Raw genomic sequence first — 23,893 nt, 5'->3', positions numbered from 1 at the left:
TGAGATCCGGCCACTGCACTCCAGCCTGGGCAACAGAGCGAGACTCCATATCAAAAAATAAAATAAAAAATAAAAAATAAATAAAAATAAAAAAAGAACATTACACACAAATGAACTCAAAATGGATCACAGACTTAAATATAAATTGTAAAGACTTTTAGAAAAAAAAAAGCATAGGAAAAAATCTTTGGGATCAAGAGCTAGGCAAGAGTTCTTACACTTGACACCAAAAGCATAATCTATAAAAGGAAAAATTGATAAATTACACATCACCAAATTAAAAACTTTCACTCTATGAAAGCTCCTGTTAAGAGGATGAAAAAGTAAGATAAAGACTGGGAGAAAATGTTTACAAACCATGTATCTGACATAGGACTAGTAACTAGAATATATTTTTTTAAAAAATTTCAAAATTATAAAAAAAGGGTTTTTTTTTTTTTTTTTTTTTTTTTTTTTTTTTTGAGACGGAGTCTTGCTCTGTCACCCAGGCTGGACTGCAGTGGCCGGATCTCAGCTCACTGCAAGCTCCGCCTCCCGGGTTCACGCCATTCTCCTGCCTCAGCCTCCCCAGCAGCTGGGACTACAGGCGCCCGCCACCTCGCCCGGCTAGTTTTTTTTGTATTTTTGGTAGAGACGGGGTTTCACCGGGTTAGCCAGGATGGTCTCGATCTCCTGACCTCATGATCCGCCCATCTCGGCCTCCCAAAGTGCTGGGATTACAGGCTTGAGCCACCGCGCCCGGCCAGAATGTGTAAAATTTAAAAACACTATTAACACCAAATGTTGAAGAGGAAGCAGAGAAGCTAGATCATTCATACATTGCTGATGGGAATAAAAAATGGTACAGCCACTTTGAAAAATAGCTTGCCTATCTCTTCTAAAACTAAAAATATATCTACCATATGACCCAGTGATTGTACTCTTGGGCAATTATCCTAGAGAAATTAAAACCTATCTTCATGCAAGAGCCTGCACATGAATGTATAGGCTTAATACACACAACTTGACATATTCAAGAAAACTATGTTGAGTAAAAAAGTTCAATATCAAAAGGAATTTTATAATTGTATAAATAAAAATATAATCCTATATAAATACAAATAATTTTTATATAGCATTCTTCAAATAACACAATCATAGAGATTAAGAACAGATTAGTGGTTCCCATGGGTTAGAGATTGGGGAAGTGGCTATCAGAGTTTAGTTTGAGGAAGCTTTCTGATGATAGACCAGTTCTGTACTTTGATTGTGACAATTACACAAAGCTATGGATGTGATAAAATTGCACAGAACTACACACACACACACACAAATGAGTGTGTGCATAGCTAGTGAAATCTGAGTAAGTTATATGGATTATACCAATGTCAATTTCCTGGTTTTGACATTATACTATAGTTATACAAGATGTCAACATTAGAAGAGTAGGTGGAGAATGCATGGGACTTCCGTGTATATTTATTTGCAACTTCTTGTCATTATGTCACGTAAAAAAGAAAAATGACCTATCAAGAAAAAGAAACTTCTCTAAATGGGTAGCTACAGGATTAAAATGTCATTGAGTTAGAGGTACTCTTGGAAAAAAGCAACAATGACGACACAGATTTTTAATCTCTTTGAATCCCCACATGAAAACTAATAGAGCAACTGTAGCAGAAAAAAGAAAAAAACCTATGGACAGCTCTACAACAAAACTAAGTGACAAGTTGACCCCCAAGATGTCCTCTACTCCCAAGTGCAGGTTGTGAGGTCAAACCACCAATATAGCTATAGACCTGGTATGGTTATCCATGCAGGAGGAAGAGGAAAGAAGTAACAGGGCATCCTCCAGACCTGAGAACAGGAGAACCACAAAATAGCCAATAGTTTGGAAAGCACAGGGAACCAACTGGAGAACAGTAGCTGAAACTGGGAAGGATTTGTCCTCTCCAACACTGAGTGAGTACAAAAAGCCTGTGGTAAGAAGGATTGAAAGGGCTGAACTTTCCAGTCACCATAAACTCTCAAATCTGACCTTCTAGGACAAAGCCTCACACTGAGGAGAAACTGTGAAGAGTGGAATCAAAACTGCAGTAGACAGGGACAACAGAGATAAAGAGTTGATCTAAAACAAAATGGGATGGGGAACACAGCCAGCACATCTTAGAAAGCAAGCTGCCATATTTGTAAACACTACACAAACACAACAGAAGAGGAAGCTCTGTGGAATTTCAAAAACTTTCCTGCACCCTATGTCATTCTAAGAGTTCCAGAATTGTACATAAAAATGAGGGACAGAAAATATCTACGTAGACTCTCACACGCATTTCTGTTTTAAAAATGAGACTATAGACCGACAATGAAAGCATGACAAAAAAAAAAAAGTACCTACAAAACAGATCAATGTTGTTAGCCACTATTTCAAAATGAACTAAATGATAGTTACAAAGTGATATGAAGTAAGGCACGGTGGCTCATGCCTGTAATCCTAGCACTTTGGGAGGCCGAGGCAGGTGGATCACTTGGGGTCAGGAGTTCAAAACCAGCCTGGCCAACATCGTGAAACCCCATCTCTACTAAAAATACAAAAAAAAAAAAAAAAAAACTTAGCCGGGTGTGGTAATCCCAGCTACTCGGGAGGCTGAGGCAGTAGGTTTGCTTGCACCCGGGAGGCAGAGGTTGCACTGAGCCGAGATCACACCACTGCACTCCAGCCAGGGTGACAGAGTGAGATTCCATCTACAAAATAAATAAATAAATAAATAGTATGAGACATGAAAGAACAAAACAGAATTAGAATAACATACAAATGATATGATAAAACTCAGGAAATACTCAGAAATAAAGAGAAAAAAATCATGTCAGAAAAGGTTAAGCTAGAAGAAACGAGTAAAAAATGCAACCAATAATGTCTTCAAATAAATAGAAGATAAAACATATTTTTTTATAAATGAAGAAAGAAATCAGAAGAATTCAAGACTAACCATTACAAAGATATGCAAAGGAGAGTGACATTATAGATAATGAACTCCCCGAAAAAGCAAAGCAAAGCAAGGGAACAGAGCAAATACTGTAACTCAAAAAAATGCTTTCTTGAAAAGAAAAAAAGATTTAAAACTACGTATTGAAAAAGTATACTGGCAGGGAGAGGTGGCTCACACCTGTAATCCCAGCACTTTGGGAGGCCGAGGTGGGTGGATCATTTGAGGTCAGGAGTTCAAGACTGGCCTGGCCAAAATGGTGAAACCTCGTCTCTACTAAAAATATAAAAAAATTAGCCGGGAATGGTGGCGTGGGCCTGTAATCCCAGTTACTCAGGAGGCTGAGGCAGGAGAAGTGCTTAGCCTAGGAGGCGGAGGTTGCAGTGAGCCAAGATCACGCCAGTACACCACAGTCTGGGTGTCAGAGTGAGATCCTGTCTCAAAAAAAGAAAGAAAAAGAAAAAGTATACTGTATATTTGAAAATATCAACCCCATACAACCAACACCAGGACATATCATAGTATGTTTGCTATATTTTAAAAGAGAAAGAAAGATTCCTTAAGGGAACCTGGGCAGAGATGGGGAGAGGGAGGTAATAGAGACCATGAGTTATAAGGAAAAGACAATTAGATTATCAGCAGACCTTTTGCCAGCAATGTTTTATGGCCAAGGAAAATATACGAACTTAAGATACCAAGGAAACATTGCATTGGAAGTATGGTTGCCAAAAAGCATACTGTCAGCACAATTAGAATAAAAAATATGCACAGACGCAAAAAGATCAACAAGAACAGAAAGAAGGTATGAGCTAGGAATTTTATACCTAGCAAAATCAACTGTGGCAGACATGAACTTGAATGGGACACGTCAAGACGAACTCAAGCGGAACAACATACACCTGGGCCTGTTACTGGGTTAGGGGCAAGGGGATGGAGAGCATTAGGACAAATACCTAATGCATGCAGGGCTTAAAACCTAGATGATGGGTTGACAGGTGCAATAAACCACCATGGCACATGTATACCTATGTAACAAACCTGCATATTCTGCACATGTATCCTGGAACTTAATGTAAAAAAAAAAATCTAAACAAACAAAAAAATGTATTTATATATTTAACCAAATTATTTTTTTACAATAAGGACAGACTAAAAACACCAAAAAAAAAAAAGATGTACTCAAGGTGTTATTTATATCCTGACTCTGTCCATTGAAAAGGACTAGAAGCAAGGGCCAACCCAAATGCAGTGAAAACCCAGACTGTGGTCTTGAAATGCCAATTCTCATTAAACAACAACAGCAGCAGCAGCAACAAAAGATTAAAAAATAAATGAAGACAAAGAAAACAAAACAAAACAGGGCTTCTTGAAAAAATGGCTGATTCCTGGTCTGTTGCAGGAAATAAAGAAAATGACCTTGGAACCTCTTGATATAATAGAGAACAAGGAAACTATGAATGACAAGTAGGATTTTTTTGTTTGTTTGTTTTTCAAAAAGACTCAAAGCCTCAGATGGAACAGTCTGAATTTCAATTTCCCCTTATAAAAATATCAACTAATAAATGAAAATGTAAGAAGAGAAAGAATTAGAATATTGCCATTTTGTGATCACCACTGAATTAGTGAGCATTAAGCATAAAGGGTTGCTAATATTACAGAGAGACAATCAGACATTATCTGCCTTCTGCCTTGCAAAGGAATCAAACCTTGGTCTAGTGCAGACTCTAGGTGCATCTACCAATATAGATTACAAGAAACTTAGAAAACATCAATTTTTGCTAATGGACAAGACTAAACCACGGCATCTGGGGTTGCACACTTGAGTGACAACACAACTTTTTTCTTTTTTTTTTTAAAGCAAGCAAACTATTGTTGATAGTCAAGATAATGGTTACTTGTAAGTGGTAGAAGAGGATTTGTGATTTGGATAGCAGTCATAGAAGAAGCTTCTAAGGCGGTGGCACAGTTCTATTTCTTGGCTTGAATGGTGAAAGATAACATCAAGGGTGTTATCTTTATGATAATCCATCCATTCTTCTACTGGTAAGCTTTTATGTAATTTCCACTTTTTGCTATTACACGCAATGGTGCCCTAAACAGGTTTTTTGTGTGTGCAGTGTGTTTTCTATCTAGAGGTGAAATCTCTGGATTGGAGGTATCTGAATCTTCCATTTTATTAAACAGTAACAGTTGAGAAAAGGAATTCACAAAAAGTATTCATAATGGTTGGCTCTCTAAAGTAGTTAAATCAATTTACAATTCAATTTTTTGACATCCTTGCCTCACTGGTACTGCTGGATTTAAAAACTGTTGCCAATATTGTAGATGCAAAAATGAAATTTCATTGTTGTCTTAATTTGTATTCCCCTATTTATTAGTGAGATTAAGGATGTTTTCATATGTATATTTTCCATTTGCACTTCTTTTACAAGTAGCTTGTTTATATCCTTTGCTCATTTTTCTTCCGAGTTGTCTTTTTCTTATTGATCTATAGGAGTTCTACATGTATTCTGTATATTAACCTTCTATAAGTTTTAAACATCACAAATACCTTTTCCCAGTATGTCTTATCTTCCGATCCTTTGTAGTATATGTTTTCTGTAAGTTAAAATCTTTTAATGTACCCAAACTGATCTTTTTCTTCGTAAGCTTATCCTTTACCCTATCACAAAGTCATCAAGATATTCTCTCTTATTTTCTCCTAAAAGTTTAAAGTTTTAGTTTTCTGGGATTTTAATCTATTTGCCATTTTGTGTATGGTATGGGGTAGAATTCTCCTTTAATTTTTGTTATTTAGGTATCTTTTTTTTTTTTTTTTTTAGAGGGAGTCTTGCTGTGTCGCCCAGGCTGGAGTGCAGTGGCGCGATCTCGGCTCACTGCAAGCTCCGCCTCCCGGGTTCACGCCATTCTCCCGCCTCAGCCTCCGAGTAGCTGGGACTACAGGCGCCCACCACCACGCCCGCCAGTTTTTTTTTTGTATTTTTAGTAGAGACGGGGTTTCACCATGTTAGCCAGGATGGTCTTGATCTCCTGACCTCGTGATCCACCCGCCTCGGCCTCCCAAAGTGCTGGGATTACAGGCTTGAGCCACCGCGCCCGGCCTATTTAGGTATCTTTATTAGTTTTCTTTGGCTGTATTTCAAATTACCACAAACTGAGCAACTTAAAACCACACAAATGTATTATCTTACAGTCTCTAAGACTTAGAAGTCTGAACACAGGTTAGCTGAGTCCTCTATTAAGGGTCTCATTAGACTGAAATCAAGGTATTTGAGGCTCATGTGTCTTCCAAGTCCACCCATTATTGGATGAATTCAGTTTCCTGTAGTTGTGGGGCATTTTCTCGCTGGCTGTTGGCCAGGAATCACTCTAAGCTCCTGAAGTTCCTTGCTATGTGACCCCGCCATGGGCAGTTTGCTTCTTCACAGCCAGCAGGAAAAATCTTTCACTTCCAATCTCTTTGACCTCTTTGAAGGGCTCTCTTGATTAGATCAGGTATACTCAGGATCATCTGCCCTTTGATTAACTTTTTTTTTTTTTAAGACTGAGTCTAGCTGTATTGCCCTGGCTGGAGTGCAGTGGTGTGATCTTGGCTCACTGCAACCTCTGCTTCCCAGGTTCAAGCAATTCTCCTGCCTCAGTCTTCCAAGTAGCTGGGATTACAGGTGTCTGCCACCATGCCTGGCTAATTTTTGTACTTTTAGTAGAGACAGGGTTTCACGATGTTGTCCAGGCTGGTCTCAACCTCCTGAACTCAAGTGATCCGCCCACCTCGGCCTCCCAAAGTGCTTGGATTACAGGTGTGAGCCACCGCACCTGGCCCCTTTCATTAACCTTGATTAAACCATCTTGAACCCTTCAGACCAACCCATTCAGCAGCTGAATAACACGGAGTAATCTCTGTTGATATTACCAGAGGAGCCATGTCCAAATTCCTGAGCAACAAAATTATGATATGTAATAAAACAATGTTTCAAGACACCGAGTTTTGGGATAGTTTGTGAAGCAGCAACAGATAGTCAGAACATAGTTACAAAAACAATTTTTTTTTTTTTTTTTTGCAGTTTTGAATGTTTCTCAAAATTTGACAAAATTGGGTCTTTTCTTCATTGTTGAAGTTAAGGCTATTTTCCACTGGTGGGAAAAAATGGCAGAAAGATGGAAAAGCACGGACTAGAGGCTCTCAGGTTCAGTGCTAGAGCAATGCTAAGATCAGCACTGCATAATCATGGCTACTAGTCTGAATGCCTTTTATGAGTGAATACTGTAGGCCCATCACTTAGTCATGGACCAGCATTTTCATGCAAATCATAAAAAGAAGCACCTTTCTCCAGGCAGACAAAGTCTGACATAAGGCTGTGTTGAGCAAAGTGCAGGCTGGACCTCAACCCCCACTTGCCCCAGCATCCTTGTGTAGGGCGCCATGAGCATCATCTGTATGTAATATCTTTATAAATTAAAGTGCAGGGCAACAATTCTGCATTTACAAATGACACAAAATCTTGTGGGTGGCAATGAACTAAATTGATGAAGATGGAAAGATCTTATAAATTCATGTGAGTGGGAAGAAAGGTGGCAAATGAGCACATAAAATATACATATGAGCTATCAGTCACAGCTAAGGAGAGGAAACTAGTGTTACTACAGATTGTTCCCTGAAGATAAATGCAGATGCTCCTTCTGACAGCAAAAAGGGCAACCACTTGATTCAATCATAAAGTGACATTCCCTCTGAGAAGTGAAGCAGTGCCACCCACTCAACTGATGCTTTAATGGAAGTTGAATAATGCAGAAACCATCAGGATTGGGAAAAAAATAATGGCATAAGGGCTCAAAAGAAACAAGCTTCTACATATCATAAATGAGATACAAAGCACAAACCAATCAGGTCTTCCAGGAAGCAGTTTCAGTAGTGGAGGTGGTAGCAGTGACCACAGCATGCTAGGGACTGGGATCTAGCTAGAGGCTACAGAGGTGGTTGTGATGGAAGTAGACTATTTCTGGTGCCGGCAGCTGCAGCAGCAGGAGCATTGGTGTCCCAGCTGACACCAGTGGTACTGGACAGCAATGGTGGCGCCAGGCTGCTAATATTGACAACAATATCAGTTAGAAACTTGTTCAACAAACACTTCATCAACTTTTTATTTGGCATTGACCATGTTTCAGGTATTGTGTTGGGTGGATAAATAAAGTTAACAGGCACCCATCATATGCCCAACCTTCTTATAGATACAGGAGTACACAGATGACTAGAATATGGTCCCTGCCCTTCAGGGACTCAGAATTGAGCACAGGCAGCAGATATGAGAATGAATAATTACGGCAATATAGTCATTGTGAGGAAGAAATAGAAACTGAGGTATGATCTAATACAAAAAGAGAAAACATATTACTTTGCTCTGACATACAGAATTAGAGAAGGCATTGTAGATTTTGTACAGGATACAAAATAAATCAGACACAGCTTCTAATGTTGAGATACTTATAACCCAGTAGATGAGTTAGGACAAATATAATACTATAAAACAAGGCAGAAAAGTTATAAGTTTTGAGAAAGTCCCAGAAAAAGTATTTTGGGAGTTTAGGGGAAGCAAGTAAGAGACAATAAATATTTTTTTAAGTAAATGCAAATCCTACCTATTCCGTCCATACTATTGTTTGGATATGGTTTGTTTGTCCCCACCAAAACGCAGGTTGAAATTTGATCCCAAATGTGGCAGTTGGGAGGTGGGGCCTAATGGAAGGTGTTTGAGTCAACGAGGTGAATCCCTTATGCTTAGTGCTGTTCTCATGGTAATGAGTTCTTGCTCTCTAGAGACTGGATTGGTTCTCTGTGAACAGATTAGTTCCCAAGAAAGTGGGTTATTACAAAGCAAGGTTTCTTGTTTGGTTTGTCTTCACACATGCTTACATCCTCTTTGAACTTCTTTGCCGTGTTTTGATCTAGTACATAGCCTCCTCCAGAAGCCAAGCAGATGCCAGTGCCATACTTCTTAGCATGCAGAACCATGAGCTAAATAAATTTATTTAGAAATTACCTCGCCTCAGGTATTCTGTTATAGCAACACAAAAATGGCTAGCACAATCTTGAATGTCACTTTTTCCTTCTTTGATACCTTTAGTGAATATTTATTTACTTAAAACAATATTTATTGAGTGCCTATTATATGCTATTATGGACTGAGTATTTTTATCCCCCATGTTCCTCCAAAATCCACATGTTGAAGCCCTAATCCCCAGTGCGATGGTATTTGGAGATGGGACTTTGGGGAGGTAATTTGGGTTAGATGAGGTTATGAGGGTGGGGCCTTGGTCTGATGAAATTAGTGCCCTTATAAGAAGAAACACCAGAGAATTTATTCTCTCTCTCTCCGCATGCATAAAAGATGTCATGTGAGAAACAGAGGGAAGGTGGCCTACAGTAAGCCAGGAAGAGAACCCTCACAAGAAAACAAATAGACCAGAACTTTGATCTGGGACTTCCCAGCCTCCAGAAGCATGATAAATAAATTTCTGTGGTTTATGCCACTCACTCTGTTTGTTATAGCAACACTTGTAGAGTACTACAGATTTTGGTACTAAGAGTGGGGCATCTGACCTCCAAAATTCATGTCCTTCTTACATACAAAATACATTCATCATTCATCCCAACCTAATGTGCTAAAAGTCTTAACTCATTACATCATCTCTAAAGCCTAAGGTCCAATGTCTCATTAAATATCATCTAAATCAGGTATGGGAGAGAACTAAGGTGTGATTGATCCTGAGGCAAAACTCTCTCCAGGTGTGAACCTGTGAAACCAGACAAGTCATGGGCTTCTAAAATATAATGATGGGACAAGGCATAGGATAGACATTCCCACTCCAAAAGGGAGAAATAGCAAAGAAGGAAGAGGAGATGGCTCTTGTAACAAGTCCAAAATCTAGCAAGGAAAATTCCATTAGATCTTAAAACTAGAGAATAATCCTCTTTGGTTCAACTCTCTGCCCCCAGCCCCACTGGGGTGGTAGTATCATCCTCACAGCTCTACAGGGTAGCCTTGCCCCTTCAGCTTAAGGAGTAAGGCCAGTTCACAAGCTCTCTGCCAGGGAAACCCTGACCCTGATGTAGTAGACAAGGGTTCCTGACCCACCAAAACTGGAAGGGCAGACCCACTCTTTGAAAAACAGAGGGGCCGGACCTACTCCCCAGGCCTGTAGTGGGACTGGCAGCCCTGAGGGTTTCTGAATTGCCGTTGGAGTCAGTCTTCCCTTTTCTTTAAGGATAAAGTATTTTCAGAGCCAAATAGCTCTATGGTCCCATCCAGTAAAATGGATGGTCCCAGCCAGAAAATCTGATAGCTTTCCTTCATCCTGTCTCATTTTTTCTGTCTCCTTAGTCTCAGCTGGCAGTGTTTCTGCCGGTAAAATCCCATCTTTATTCTTGGCTTCTGAGGAGATGGCTGATTAAGTCCATAAGTTGTACCCAATCTCCATGTTCTGGCTCCTTTTTCCTTAACCATTCCTTCTTCAATTCACCTCTCTCCTCTTGCATTTTACTATAAGCAGTAAGGAGGACCCAAGGTGTACCTCTGATACTTAACCTAGATATCTCCTCTGCTACATATCCAATTTCACCACTTGCAAGTTCTACTTTGCACAACACTAGAATGCAATTCAGCCACATTCTTTGCTACTCTATAATAGAGATCACCTTCCAGTTTCCAATTGTCTGTTCTTTGTTTCTATCTGAGATCTCACCAAAATGGCCCCTAACATCCACATTTGAATGAATATTCTGTTCATGTATTTATGTATTCTCTAAGAAAATGGAAACTTTGTTTCTAGCTCTCCTCTTTACTTTCTGAACCCTCACCAACATTGCTTTTAGCATCCATATTTCTACCAACACCTCCTTCACAGCAACGTTGGCTTTTTCGAGCAGGCACCTCAAACTCTTCCAACCTGTACCCATCACCCAGTTCCAAAGCTAATTCCATACGTTCAGGTATTTTTCTGTCACATTAGCACCCCCTTCCTAGTACCAAAATCTATATTAGGGTTCTTCAGAGAAACACGACTAATTTTAATAGACAAATAAGATAGGCAAATAGATAGATAGATAGATAGCTACAGAGGTAAGCTATGTACACATATATTTATGCAAATATATTTATTAAATATATACAAATATATATTTAGGCCGGGTGTGGTGGCTCATGCCTGTAATCCTAGCACTTTGGGAGGCTGAGGTGGGTAGATCGCCTGAGGTCAGGAGTTCGACACCAGCCTGACTAACATGGTGAAACCCCGTCTCTACTAAAAATACAAAAATTAGCTGGGCACGGTGGCAGGTACCTGCAATCCCAGATACTTGGGAGGTTAAGGCAGAATCGCTTGAACCCAGGAGGCGGAGGTTGCAGTGAGCTGAGACCACGCCACTGCATTCTGGCCTGGGCTACAAGAGATACACACACACACACAAAAAAATATATATATATACACATACATATATACACACACACACACAGACATATATATATACACACACACAAATATATATATATATTTATTTGTGTGTGTGTATATATATATGTCTGTGTGTGTGTGTGTATATATGTGTGTGTGTGGGATACACATATGTGTGGGATTGCAGACACCCACGACCATGCCCAGCTAATTTTTGTATTTTTAGTAGACACAGGGTTTCACTGTCTTGGCCAGGCTGGCCTCGAACTCCTGACCTCATGATCCACCCACCTGAGCCTCCCCAAGTGCTGGGATTACAGGCGTGAGCCACCGCGCCTGGCCTATTTATTTATTTATTTACACAATTATGGAGGTTAAGAAGTCCCATGACCTATAGTAAGCAAGCTGGAGACCCAGGAGAACTGATAGTGTATTTTCAGTCTGAAAGTCACTAGGCTCTATACCTAAGAAGAGCTGATATTTCACTTCAAGTCCAAAGGCAAGAAAAGACGAATACCCCAGCTCAAGGAACTTAGGCAGGAGGAGTTCCCACGGGAGGGTCAAGTTTTTGTTCTATTTGGTACCTCGACTGATTGAATGAGGGCCAGCCACATTGAGGGCAATTTGCTTTACTCACTGTGCCAATTAAAATATCAATCTCATCCAAAACACTCTCACAGAGGAAGGTAGAGCAAGATGATGGAATAGGACTCTCTAACCATTTTCCCCCAGAGAAACATGAATTTGAACAACTATCCATGCACACAATACCTTCAGAAGAGCTAAGGAAACCAGGTGAGAGATTACAGCACCTGGTTATAGCATAATAATAAGAAAAGACACATTTAAGTGGGTAGGAAGAACAGTTTTACATTACCCATGTCACCCTTCCCCCAAGACCAGGCAGCACAGCGTGGAAAAAGATATTGTCTGCTTGGGAGGAAGAGAGGAAAGTAAATGTAAGACTTTGCCTTGGACCCCAATACCAGGCCTGTCATAGTAAAACTCAGCACTGGGTAGACCCCCCATGCCCCATGACTTCAAGCCAGTAACTGCAGACTGAGACTCCAGACCCATCCCAGCAGCAGATGGGAAACTTTAGCCCCTGGGAGACAAACTTGAGTTCCAGCCCACATCACCATCAGCCAACTACAGTGGTCTTGGGTTCCAAATAATCCACAGCAACAGGTAGGCCTCAGTGGCTGCAAGCTTCAGATGTACCCCAGTGCTGCACTAGCCTCAGCAGCTGTGGGTTTTGGGTGCACCCAAGTGCTGCACCATCCTCGGCAGCCACAGGATTCCATCCCAGTGCTAAGTCAGCTTCAGTGGCTAATGGGGTTTCAGCCTGGCACTGTGCTGGTCACCGTAGGGAGTACATAGCACTCCCTAGAGCTGCAAGGGATGCAGTGGTCACAGGCTCAGGGACCACACCAAATGACCTGCCTAGAATATCTGGACAGGCTTATTGTTAGAGGATGTTCCCAGACAAAGCCAGACTGTGAAGGCTGGAATAAGTAACTGCTTCTTCAATGCACACACATTGACACATGACCACAGGGATCAAGAACAATCAGGGAATCATGACATCACTAAACAGGCAAAATAAGATGCCAGTGACAGACCCTAAAGACACAAAGATATATCAACTATCTATCTGCCAAGGAATTCAAAACAGCTGTTTTAAAGAAGCTTAAAGAACTTCAGAAAATACAGAGAAAAAATTCAATAAAATTAGGAAAACAATAAAGGGTCAGATGAGAAATTTAACAGATAAAATGAAATAATAAAATCAGACCAATTTTGGAGGTGAAAAATACAATGAATGAAAAAATGTAATAGAGAGCATCAAGAGCAGGATTGATCAATCAGAAGAAAGAATCTGCAAACTTGAAGACAGGTTATATGAAAATATACAGAGGAGAAGAAAGAAAAAAGAGTGGGAAGGAATAAAGAAACTTTATAGGGTTTATGGGATAGTATCAAAAGAGCAAATATGCAAGTTATCAGCATTCAAGAGGGAGTAGAGAAAGATAAGGGTGTAAAAGGCTTATTTAAAGAAGTAATAGCAGAAAACTTCCCAAACCTAGAGAAAGATATAAATGGCTAAGTACAGGAAGGTCAAAGATTTGCAATCAGATTCGGTCCAAATAAGACTACCACAAGACATATTACAATCAAACTCTAAAGATCTAAGACAAAGACAGGATCCTAAAAGCAGCAAGACAAAAGAAGCAAGTAACATATAAGGCAGTTCCAATATGCCTAGCAGCAGATTTCTCAGCAGAAAACTTACAGGCCAGGAAAGAGTGGTATGATATAGTCAAAGCGCTAAAGGAAAAAAAAGACTGTCAATCAAGAATACCGTGCTCAGCAAAACTGTCATTCAGAAATGAACATGAGATAAAGGCTTTCCCAGTCACACAAAATCTGAGGGAGTTCATCACCACCAGATCTGTCTTACAAGAAATGCTAAGGGGTGTTCTTCAAGCTGAAAGGACACTAATGAGAAACACAAAAACATCTGAAAGTATAAAACTCACTGGTAAAAATATGTACATAGCCAAATTTAATTTATAATACTCTGATACTGTAATGGTAGCATTTAAATAGTGTAAGGGGATGTGTAAATCACATATCTTTAGTAGGGCTAAAAGAAGTATTAAAAATAATAATTATAGCAACTTGATGGATATGCAATATAAAAATACGTAAATTGTGAGATTTAAAGCACAAAATATTGAGAAAAGGAAGCGGAGTTAAAGTGTAGTAGTTTGTGTGTACATGTAAATAATCAAAGTTAACTTGTTATCAGTCTAAAATAACCTGTTATATCTATGTTTTTTGAAGCAAAAACCTACAAAAGATACACTGTGGGCAAAAGAGAGAGAGATTAGACTGTTACTGTGTCTATATAGAAAGAAGTAGACATAAGAGACTCCATTTTGTTCTGGATTTGAGATGCTGTTAATCTGTGACTTTACCCCCAACCCTGTCCTTGCAAGAGACATGTGCTGAGGTGACTCAAGGTTTAACGGATTTGGGGCTGTGCAGGGTGTGCTTTGTTGAACAAGTGCCTGAAGGCAGCCTGCTGGTTAAAAGTCATCACCATTCTCTTAATCTCAAGTACCCAGGGACACATACACTGTGGAAGGTCGCAGGGACCTCTGCCTAGGAAAGCTAGGTATTGTCCAAGGTTTCTCCCCACGTGAAAGTCTGAAATATGGCCTTGTGGGAAGGGAAAGACCTACTCGATCCCCGCCTGACACCCATGAAGGGTCTGTGCTGAGGAGGACTAGTATAAGAGGAAAGAAGGCCTCTTGGCAGTTGAGATAGAGAAAAGCATCTGTCTCCTGCCCGCCCCTGGGCAATGGAACATCTCGGTGTAAATACCCAATTGTATGTTCTATTTACTGAGATGGGAGAAAACGCCTTAGGGCTGAAGGTGGGACATGCTAGCGGGAATGCTGCTCTTTATGCACTAAAAAGGTTTATGGAGATGTTTGCATATGCATATCAAGGCACAGCACTTTTCCTTAAACTTATTCATGTCACAGAGATCTTTATCCATATGTCTTACTGTTGACCTTCTCCCTACTATGATCCTATTATCCTGCCACTTCCCTTTTCTAAGATGGTAAAGATAATGATCAATAAATACTGAGGGAACTCAGAGACCCGGCCGGCGGGGGTCCTCTGTATGCTGAGTGCAGGTCCCCTGGGCTCAATTTTTCTTTCTCTATACTTTGTCTCTGTGTCTCATTGCTTTTCTCAAGTCTCTCGTTCCACCTAACGAGAAACGCCCACAGTTGTGGAGGGGCAGGCCACCCCTTCATACACTAAAAATAAAAATCAGCCAGATGCAGTAGCTCATGCCTGTAATCCCAGCACTTTGGGAGGCCGCAGGCGGATCACGAGGTCAGGAGTTCAAGACCAGCATGGCCAACATGACGAAACCCCATCTCCACTAAAAATACAAAAATTAGCCAGGCGTGGTGGCGGGCACCTGTAATTCCACCTACTTGGGAGGCTAAGGAAGGAGAATTGCTTGAACCCGGGATGGGGAGGTTGCAGTGAGCTGAGATCATGCCATTGCACTCCAGCCTGGGCGACAAGAGCAAGACTCTGTCTCTAAAAATAAAAATAAAACAAATAAAAATCAAGGAATCAAAAGCACCACCACAGACACATTTATAATGTTTAAACAGGTATCTGGGTATCCCATGGCCCAGTCAAACTGACACATGAAATTACCCATCCCACCACCTATGTTCTGGGCTCTGGCTGTACAAAACGAGCGGTTTTTTTTTAGATGGAGTCTCGCTCTATTGGCAGGCTGGAGTGTAGTGCAGAGATCTCAGCTCACTGCAACCTCCGCCTCCTGGGTTTAAGCGATTCTCCTGCAGTCTCCCAAGTAGCTGGGATTACAGGCGTGCGCCACCACGCCTGGCTAATTTTTGTGTTTTTAGTAGAGACAGGGTTTCACCATGTTGGTCAGCCTGATCTTGAACTCCTGACCTCAGGTGATCTGCCCACCTCAGCCTCCCAAAGCGTTGGGATTACAGGCACAAGCCACTGTACTCAGCCCACATAGGTAATTTCTAATAGTGCTAGGTGCTAATATCTTAGACCAAGGAAAGAGAAGATGTGTATGAAGGGAGGCATGGGTGGGCAGAAACATCGAACCTTATAGTGAAAGTGAAGAGGATTTAAAAGTCTTTGTGCTCAAGAGTGAAATTACAGTTATGCTATAGGAAGAACAATTTGATATCAAGGTGCAGGGTAACACATAGAAGAGAGGAACTAGAGGCAGAGAAGTTATCTGGGAAGCAAGCAAATATAGGATTTAGGGAAGATGAATGAAATGAATAAAAGAGAAAAAAGAAGGGAATGTGATAGTACTAGGTGTTGAGGCCTTTGGGAAGTGATTAGATTATGAGGATGGAGCCCTTAAAAATGGGATGAATGCCTGAGTGCCCCTATAAAAGAGACTCCAGAGAACTTTCTTGCCCCTTTCCACTGTTTGAGGACACAAACCAAATTTGCAGTCCTCAACCCAGAAGAGGGCTCTTACAGAACTTGACCATGCTGGCACACTGATCTCTAACTCCCATCCTCAAAAATTGTGAGAAATAAATTTCTATAGTTTATTAGCTAAGTAGCTGTATGGTATTTTTGTTATAGCAGCCTGAACTGAGTAAGATGGGAAGAAACTATTTATAGAGCATCTGTTATGTGTTATACGTGCTCTTAGGAGTTTTCACTTACATGAACTAAGAAGTGTCTGAAGATGTGAAAAGAAAACTATCAGAAAGATACTACAACAAAGTTGAATTTGTTGAAGACTTAACGGCTGATTTTGTGTTTACGTGTGTATATAAATACAACAGCATAATCATTTGTGCTAGGGTAGGTAAGGTTGAAAAAGAGAGAGATCTAAAAAGGTCTATGGTTTCAAATATGAGTAACTGCTCAGGTAATAGTGGTATTATTAGAAAAAATGGATAACACAGGCTGGGCACAATGGCTCATGCCTGTAATCCCAGCACTTCGAGAGGCCAAGGTGGGCGGATCACCAGGTCAGGAGATCAAGACCATCCTGGCTAACACGGTGAAACCCCATCTCTACCAAAAGGACAAAAAATTAGCCGGGCCTGGTGGCAGGCACCAGTAGTCCCAGCTACTCAGGAGGCTGAGACAGGAGAATCGCTTGCACCCAGGAGGCAGAGGTTGCAGTGAGCCGAGATCATGCCACTGCACTGCAGCCTGGGCGACAGAGCAAAACTCTGTCTTGGAAAAAAAAAAAGAAAAAAAAAAGAAAAAAGGATCACACAGAGAAAGAATGAGTGGGGGAAGATGATGAGTTATATTTTTGACAAAAGTCAGGAATCCAAGAAAAACTGCTGAGTAATTAGTAGGAAACATAGGGCTAGAGGTAAAAAGAGAAGCTATGCCAAAAGATATGTAGACTGTGATTATCTGCACAGAAATGGTACCTGAAGTAATGAGATTTACTTTGGTTACTAATGGAGAGATTGAAGATAAAGAAGAAGACATATTCTAATAAATTCCTCACTTGAGGAATATCTAGAGCTGTGCTGTCCAATACGGTAGTCTTTAGCCACATGATACTACTTAAGTCAATTAAATGAAAACTGTAGTCCTTGTCACACTACCATTCAAGTGCTCAATAGCCACATGTGGCTAGTGGCTACCATACTGGACATCATAAATATAAAACATTTCCAACATCATAGAAAGCTGTGATGGACAGCACTGATCTAGAGTTTGGTCAGAGTGTAGAAGAACCAGAAGGATCTATTCTCCTGAAAGCCAAGGGAAAAAACATTTCAAGGAGAGAATAATCAATGGTTATCAAGTAAAAGTGGGTGACAGCCAACCTCTCCCCCACAAAAAAAAAAAAAAATGAATTTTATGATGTCTAAACACTTTCAGACTAATTATAAAGTTGTAAACTAGATTACAACAGATTTTGGATGAAATGGGTGCCAAATAAGTAACAGATGTAGACAATTCTTTTCAGTAATTTTTCAGTAGGGAAAAACTGAATGAAAACATCAGACAGCTGAAAGAGAATAGAGTTGTTCTATATGTACGTGCTTAATATAAGCAGATTTGTGCACTGGCTGGAAGGCTTGGCCGCCAGTCAACCAGCTATTTACCAACTCTAGCAATCTGAAAGGCTTTTCACATAGCAATGACAATTGAAGGGACAGAATTACATCATTTTAAAACAATAAGGAGCCTTAAAAATAATCTAATCCACCCCTCCTCACATTATAAAGAAAGCAGAGTTGCCCAGGGTGACACACACAACTTAGTGGTATTAAAATCTAGAATATGAACTCAGGTCAGCAGGGCATGGTGGCTTATGCCTGTAATCCCAGCACTTTGGGAGGCTGAGGTGGGTAGATCACCTGAGTTCAGGAGTTCGAGACCAGCTTGGCCAGTACACAAAAAATTAGCCCGGCATGGTAGTGGCCTGTAATCCCAGCTACTCAGAGGCTGAGTCAGGAGAACTGCTTGAAGCCTGGAGGTGGAGGCTGCAGTGAGCCAGGATGGTGTCACTGCACTCCAGCCTGGGCAACAAGAAACTCCACCTCAAAAAAAATAAAAATAAAAATAAAATAACTCAGGTCTTCCACAACCTAGTCCTTTAGACTATCTCATTCAACTGCCTCCTAAGACACAGATCACAGGTGAAGAAAGCTTCTTCAGTTGAGTTCCACTAATCTACCGAGAAAATGATAATGTCTATGTTCACATATACACAACTTCAATTTTTTAGAAATGAAATGCAGTACATTACTTCTTGACTTTAAAATTTAGAAAAACTGAGAACTAAGCATCAAATATCTATTACTTTGTAACAAACATCAAAAGCACTTCAAATATTATCTAAGTAAATCTTTTTTTTTTTTTTTTTTGAGACGGAGTCTTGCTCTGTCGCCCAGGCTGGAGTGCAGTGGCCGGATCTCAGCTCCCTGCAAGCTCCGCCTCCCGGGTTTACGCCATTCTCCTGCCTCAGCCTCCCGGGTAGCTGGGACTACAGGCGCCCGCCACCTCGCCCGGCTAGTTTTTTGTATTTTTTAGTAGAGACGGGGTTTCACCGTGTTAGCCAGGATGGTCTGGATCTCCTGACCTCGTGATCCGCCCGTCTCGGCCTCCCAATCTAAGTAAATCTTTACTATAGCCTGAGAGGTAGATGTTTTCACCATTTCACAGATTAGAAAAACATGCAGCAGATCAGTAAGGTCCCAAAGCCAGTAAGCAACACTCTCAATGTGGCTCTACACTACCATCAATTAGGAAATGGAGGAGAAAAGAAGAGAATAGAGCAGCATAGGCTAGGGAATGGAAATGAGATGTTTATCAAAGTATAAAAGTAACCAGAACAGATTCGTTTACTAATGCCAACCTTAAAAATAAAACCAAACAAAATGAGGCCTTCAGATAAATATTAATCTAAAAAATGTTTCAAGAAAATAACACCGATTCCCTTTGAAGAGAGGAACTGTGCAGCTAGGGACAGGGATTGAAGGAAGACTTTTCACAGTGAACTCTGTAACTTTTGGAGTTTAACCATAACAGTGTATTGCTTACTTTAAAAAAAAAACTTTTAATATGTTTTAGTTCCTATCAAGTTTGTAATTGTTAGCATTCTACAATCCTCCAACAGGCCACAGAAAAACTGAAATTTCAGAAAACAAAAAATCCTAACTTCCGTTCTGAAAAAGGCAAGGCACAGCTTATATTAAGGGGAGGAAATTTTGCCTTTGGGGATTGGGGGATCAGGAGGCGGAGAGAAGCCGATTGCCTGCAACGATCAACTCAATTCCATTCCTATTTTTAGCCCATTTTTTTAGTCTGTTGCTAAGAAACCCTATTGCCCGAAGGCAATTTACTAATAGGAACTTACATGAAGCAGGAGAAACCGGTGATCCTGAAATTCTTTCAAATCAGGCCATTCTATTTTAATCAGTCCATTTTGGTGCCACTTGATAAAATATCTCCTTCCAATCTTTTTGTAGCTCTACTGTGATGTTGTTGCACTTGAAAGCAAAACAATCATTTACGAAATTTTAATGTAAGGCTTCTGCAAACCAGTATACCAGAAATGGAGCGCCATAGTTCTGGACTTTTTCTATTAATAGTTGTCTTTTCTTCATGAAAATACCGTGAATTCCAAACAATGCCTTGCAAGGTAATTTTATGTTTTAAGAGATCTGGTGCAGAGCATCGGAAAAAGAGTTGATAAAGCTACTTCAGAAACGAAAGTTTATGAATTGAAATTACGACCTGGGAATGAGAGAAGAGGGCTGAGAAAGCTATTGCCAAACAACCCGGGGGGTGTGCGGACCTGAGCGAGATGTGGGCTGGTGTGTCACGTAGAAATCAGCTCAAGATACAAATACGTCAAGAAAGGCTAGAAGCCGGCGGGAACCCTGACGCTTCGCATTTCTACCAACTCAGTTTAAGAAACCCCTAACAACGTAGAAGTCATCGCTTTCGTAATTTGGTGCCGACGATAAGCCACAGCGACCACGCTCAAACCGTTTCGACTGCAGCCAACCTAGAAGTGCCATTTCCACCTAGTCTTCTGCCATCGCTAACCTCCCCTATAACCTCAAATTTGTCCAAACTAAAATCTGGCTGTGTTAGTGATAAGAAGTTCAGTGATGCAGCAGGCTTCTTCAGCAGTGAGCTCTTTCCTCACACATCTTTAAAAGTCCTTCCAATCCGTTGGTTTCCTGGGCACGCGGGCAGAAAACCGAGCTAACGGCCACAGAGGTTCAAGAGGTGCCAACGTGGCTATAACGGGAAAACTGGATCCGAAATCAACCGGTAAACTGGGTAGCTAGCTCTACGCCCCGCCCACCACCCTTGCCAGCCAATAGCCTTCACAACTCTTCCGCCACTCCCGCCCATTCCAGTGCTACGGCGCTGCTTTTTCCTCTGCTCTGATCTCGAGTGCCGCTAGCCAGCTGTGTAGGCGCCCCTCCTCGGCTTCAGTAGGGAAGAGGGCCATCTGCGCTTCTCTCCTGAAAGTAAAGGGGACAACACCAGCTACGACGGGACTCCAGAAGTCAATCTCTTGAAAAGCAGCGGGGCGAAAAGAAAGAAAAAGGATTTCCGAGGACTTCCACTCACACCCACGCTTTTCCTTAACCCGGAAGTGATTTCCGCCCCTCCTCTCCCTCTACGCTTGAGACTGGAGGAGAAGGACGGCCAGGTCTGGCCCGGCATGCCCTGGGCTTCCGGTGACCTCTGGCCCTTTTCTGTCGTCCGCTCTCTCTGCTTAACGTGCTCGCTCGCTCATTGCCTTCCTTCCCTCCTTCAGTCTTCCTTCGCACGCTGCTTGGTGATTGTGGCGCTCGAGACAGGCAGGGAGGAGGTGGCGGAGGACACTCGTCATGGCCGCCTCTAAGCCTGTGGAGGCGGCGGTGGTCGCAGCAGCTGCACCAAGCTCCGGGAGTGGGGTGGGCGGCGGCGGGACTGCGGGCCCGGGCACGGGGGGGCTGCCGCGATGGCAGCTGGCTCTGGCGGTTGGGGCACCCCTGCTGCTAGGCGCGGGTGCCATATACCTGTGGAGTCGGCAGCAACGGCGCCGGGAGTCCAGAGGCCGGGGCGACGCCAGCGGCCTGAAGCGCAACAGCGAACGGAAGACCCCGGAGGGCAGGGCCAGTCCGGCCCCGGGCAGCGGACACCCTGAAGGTCCCGGTGCTCACTTGGACGTGGTGAGAAGTAGTTCCAGGCCATAGAGGTGGAAACGCGGGTACAGCTTTTCCTTGGCGAGCTGTGTCGGTGAAGGGGCTTCCCATCAGACGGAAGCTGCCAAGCGGCAGCGCAACACATGGGTTTAGGGAGACTCATGTCTGGCTGCCAGTGGAGGGCACAGAGTAGCCCGATGACAGGTTACTGGCCTTCTTTGACAGTTTCCTTTTGGTTTCAGAAAAATCTTTTGCTTTTCTTCTCAGTGACACAGCATTTATTCCTAGTGTTGTAGATGGGAGTGGGGCATTTGCAAATGTGATGATTGTATTTAATAAGTGAAGGAAGCTAAATTCCATTAACAATTGGTACATCGTGATACGAACTGTTTCTGTGATTCCCAAAGCCTACAACTTAATCGGTAAGAGCCTTTATAATAACGAGCCACTCCCCCTTTTGGAGTGTGTTTTTGCTCGGGGTAAGTGGGCAACTGCAGTGACGGTTAGTTGACAAAAGCAGAAAAAAAAACCAAAAAACCGATTAGATGGCTTTGTACATAGAAAAAGAAAGACTACACAGGTTCTAAAGAGTGAAATGGTGTTCAGTGGCATTTGTTTTACAGCCTCTAAACTGTAAGCAGAACTATCAAGCTCCCAAGGCTCGTTCTCTCTCAGCGGCCCGGAAGCCCCCTTGACTGCAAGCATTCAGCGACCCCGGAACCTCCCCTGCCATGCCCCAGCCCAGAGGTGTCCTTTTACACTCCGGACCCCTTGGCCTTTCTCAGAAAACGCTCTGCACTGCACTGTCCCCTCTTGTTGCACAAGAGTAGCAGCCACAGCAATGCTCACCAGGCTTGGTTGCACACAGCCCACTGCCCCAGGTCCAGGCCTACACACACATACCAAAAAAATGGGAGTGACTTCTTAAACTTTTTGATTGGAAGCATCTTAAATTCAGTTTTTCCATTTCACCTGGAAATGTACATGACCAAGCCTAATATGCGTGATATAATTTCTCTGATGTTAGTCCAAGCATTGGAGTATTTAGTGAACAGCTTTGTATGGTTTTGGTGAACTGACTGTTAAATCCTTTTGGTATCTGACAGCTGTGCAGAGAATTAGCCTGGCTGCATTTGACACTACTGGGATTGGGTGTGGTGGATTTTATCTGGGTCTGGAGTTGTTCAGTGATAGTACCAGAGTAAGTCGAGGTCAGAGAAACGTTTGGTCAAATATCTCCCAGTTTTATACATATGTATATACAGTTGGTCAAGTAACTTCCAATTGTATCCAAGTGTATACACTTAAATATGTATGCAAGTCATTTCCATCTTATACTATTCATGTTGATTTTTTTTTTTTTTGAGGCGGAGTCTCACTTTGTTGCCCAGGCTGGAGTGCAGTGGCGTGATCTCAGCTCACCACAACCTCCGCCTCCTGGGTTCAAGCAATTCTCCTACCTCAGCCTCTGGAAAAGCTGGGACTACAGGCGTGCGCCACCATGCTCAGCAAATTTTTGTATGTTTAGTAGAGATGAGGTTTCACTATGTTGACCAGGCTGGTCTTGAACTCCTGACCTCAGGTAATCTGCCCACCTCAGCCTCCCAAAGTGCTGGGGTTACAGGTGTGAGCCACCGTGCCCGGGCGAAGATATTTTTACTAGGATGTCAAATTAGCTTTAACGGAAGTTTTGGTATAGGAATGAACAAACTATTATCTACAGTGTGAGGCATTGTGCTAGGCCATGAGAAAACCGTATGATCTTTCCTATGGGAGGGTGAAGCATTGCCTGTTTTCTAAAAGGTTTATGACTGGATAGTAGAAGAACCTATGGACTGTGAGAACTAGGATTTCTGAGCTTTATAGTGGGCTCTCCAGCATTGCTACTTTGGGAAAGTCATTTTATCTCCTTGACCTTAGCGTCATCCCTGTGGAATAAGAAGATTAAAATATTAGATCTCTTCTGTTTCTTCCAGTACTAAAAATTGATGATTCTGGTTTTGATCATTTATAATAGCTCACTGCTGCTATTAAAAGTAGTTATGAAGAGGATTCTTTTAATTAATTATCACTTGTCTTACATCATTTTTGGATATCTGAAATTCTCTAGTCATTTTCTATTTCGTTTGTTAATTTAGTTTTAATCATGGAAGAATAGTAGGTAAAATGAAAGATCCAAAAAGTTTTCAGTTCTGTAAACATTAAAAATAGAGATAGTTTGTATACATGAAACTCGATTTTTTTTTTTTTTTTTTT

The 23,893-nt window shown here is 41.7% G+C and overlaps 2 protein-coding genes across 3 annotated transcripts in view; one reads left to right on the top strand and one right to left on the bottom strand.

Moving 5' to 3' along the window:
• Positions 1-21,103, bottom strand: part of LNP1 (leukemia NUP98 fusion partner 1) — a 61,837-nt gene extending 40,734 nt beyond the window's left edge. For both annotated transcript variants that reach the window (XM_011962512.1, XM_011962510.1), the window contains exon 1: positions 19,846-21,103. The gene's annotated coding sequence lies outside the window, so the exon portion shown is untranslated. The remainder of the gene's footprint in view (positions 1-19,845) is intronic.
• Positions 20,720-23,893, top strand: part of TOMM70A (translocase of outer mitochondrial membrane 70 homolog A (S. cerevisiae)) — a 41,789-nt gene continuing 38,615 nt past the window's right edge. Inside the window, exon 1 of the mRNA XM_011962516.1 lies at positions 20,720-21,664. Within this exon, the coding sequence (XP_011817906.1) occupies positions 21,341-21,664 (324 nt within the window). The 5' untranslated portion in view covers positions 20,720-21,340. The remainder of the gene's footprint in view (positions 21,665-23,893) is intronic.

This window comes from Colobus angolensis, unplaced genomic scaffold (genome assembly GCF_000951035.1).
Source record: "Colobus angolensis palliatus isolate OR3802 unplaced genomic scaffold, Cang.pa_1.0 Scaffold592, whole genome shotgun sequence".
Classification (NCBI taxonomy): Eukaryota; Metazoa; Chordata; class Mammalia; order Primates; family Cercopithecidae; genus Colobus; species Colobus angolensis.
The sequence above is the reverse complement of the archived record's forward strand: the minus strand, read 5'-3'. Positions and strand labels throughout refer to the sequence as shown.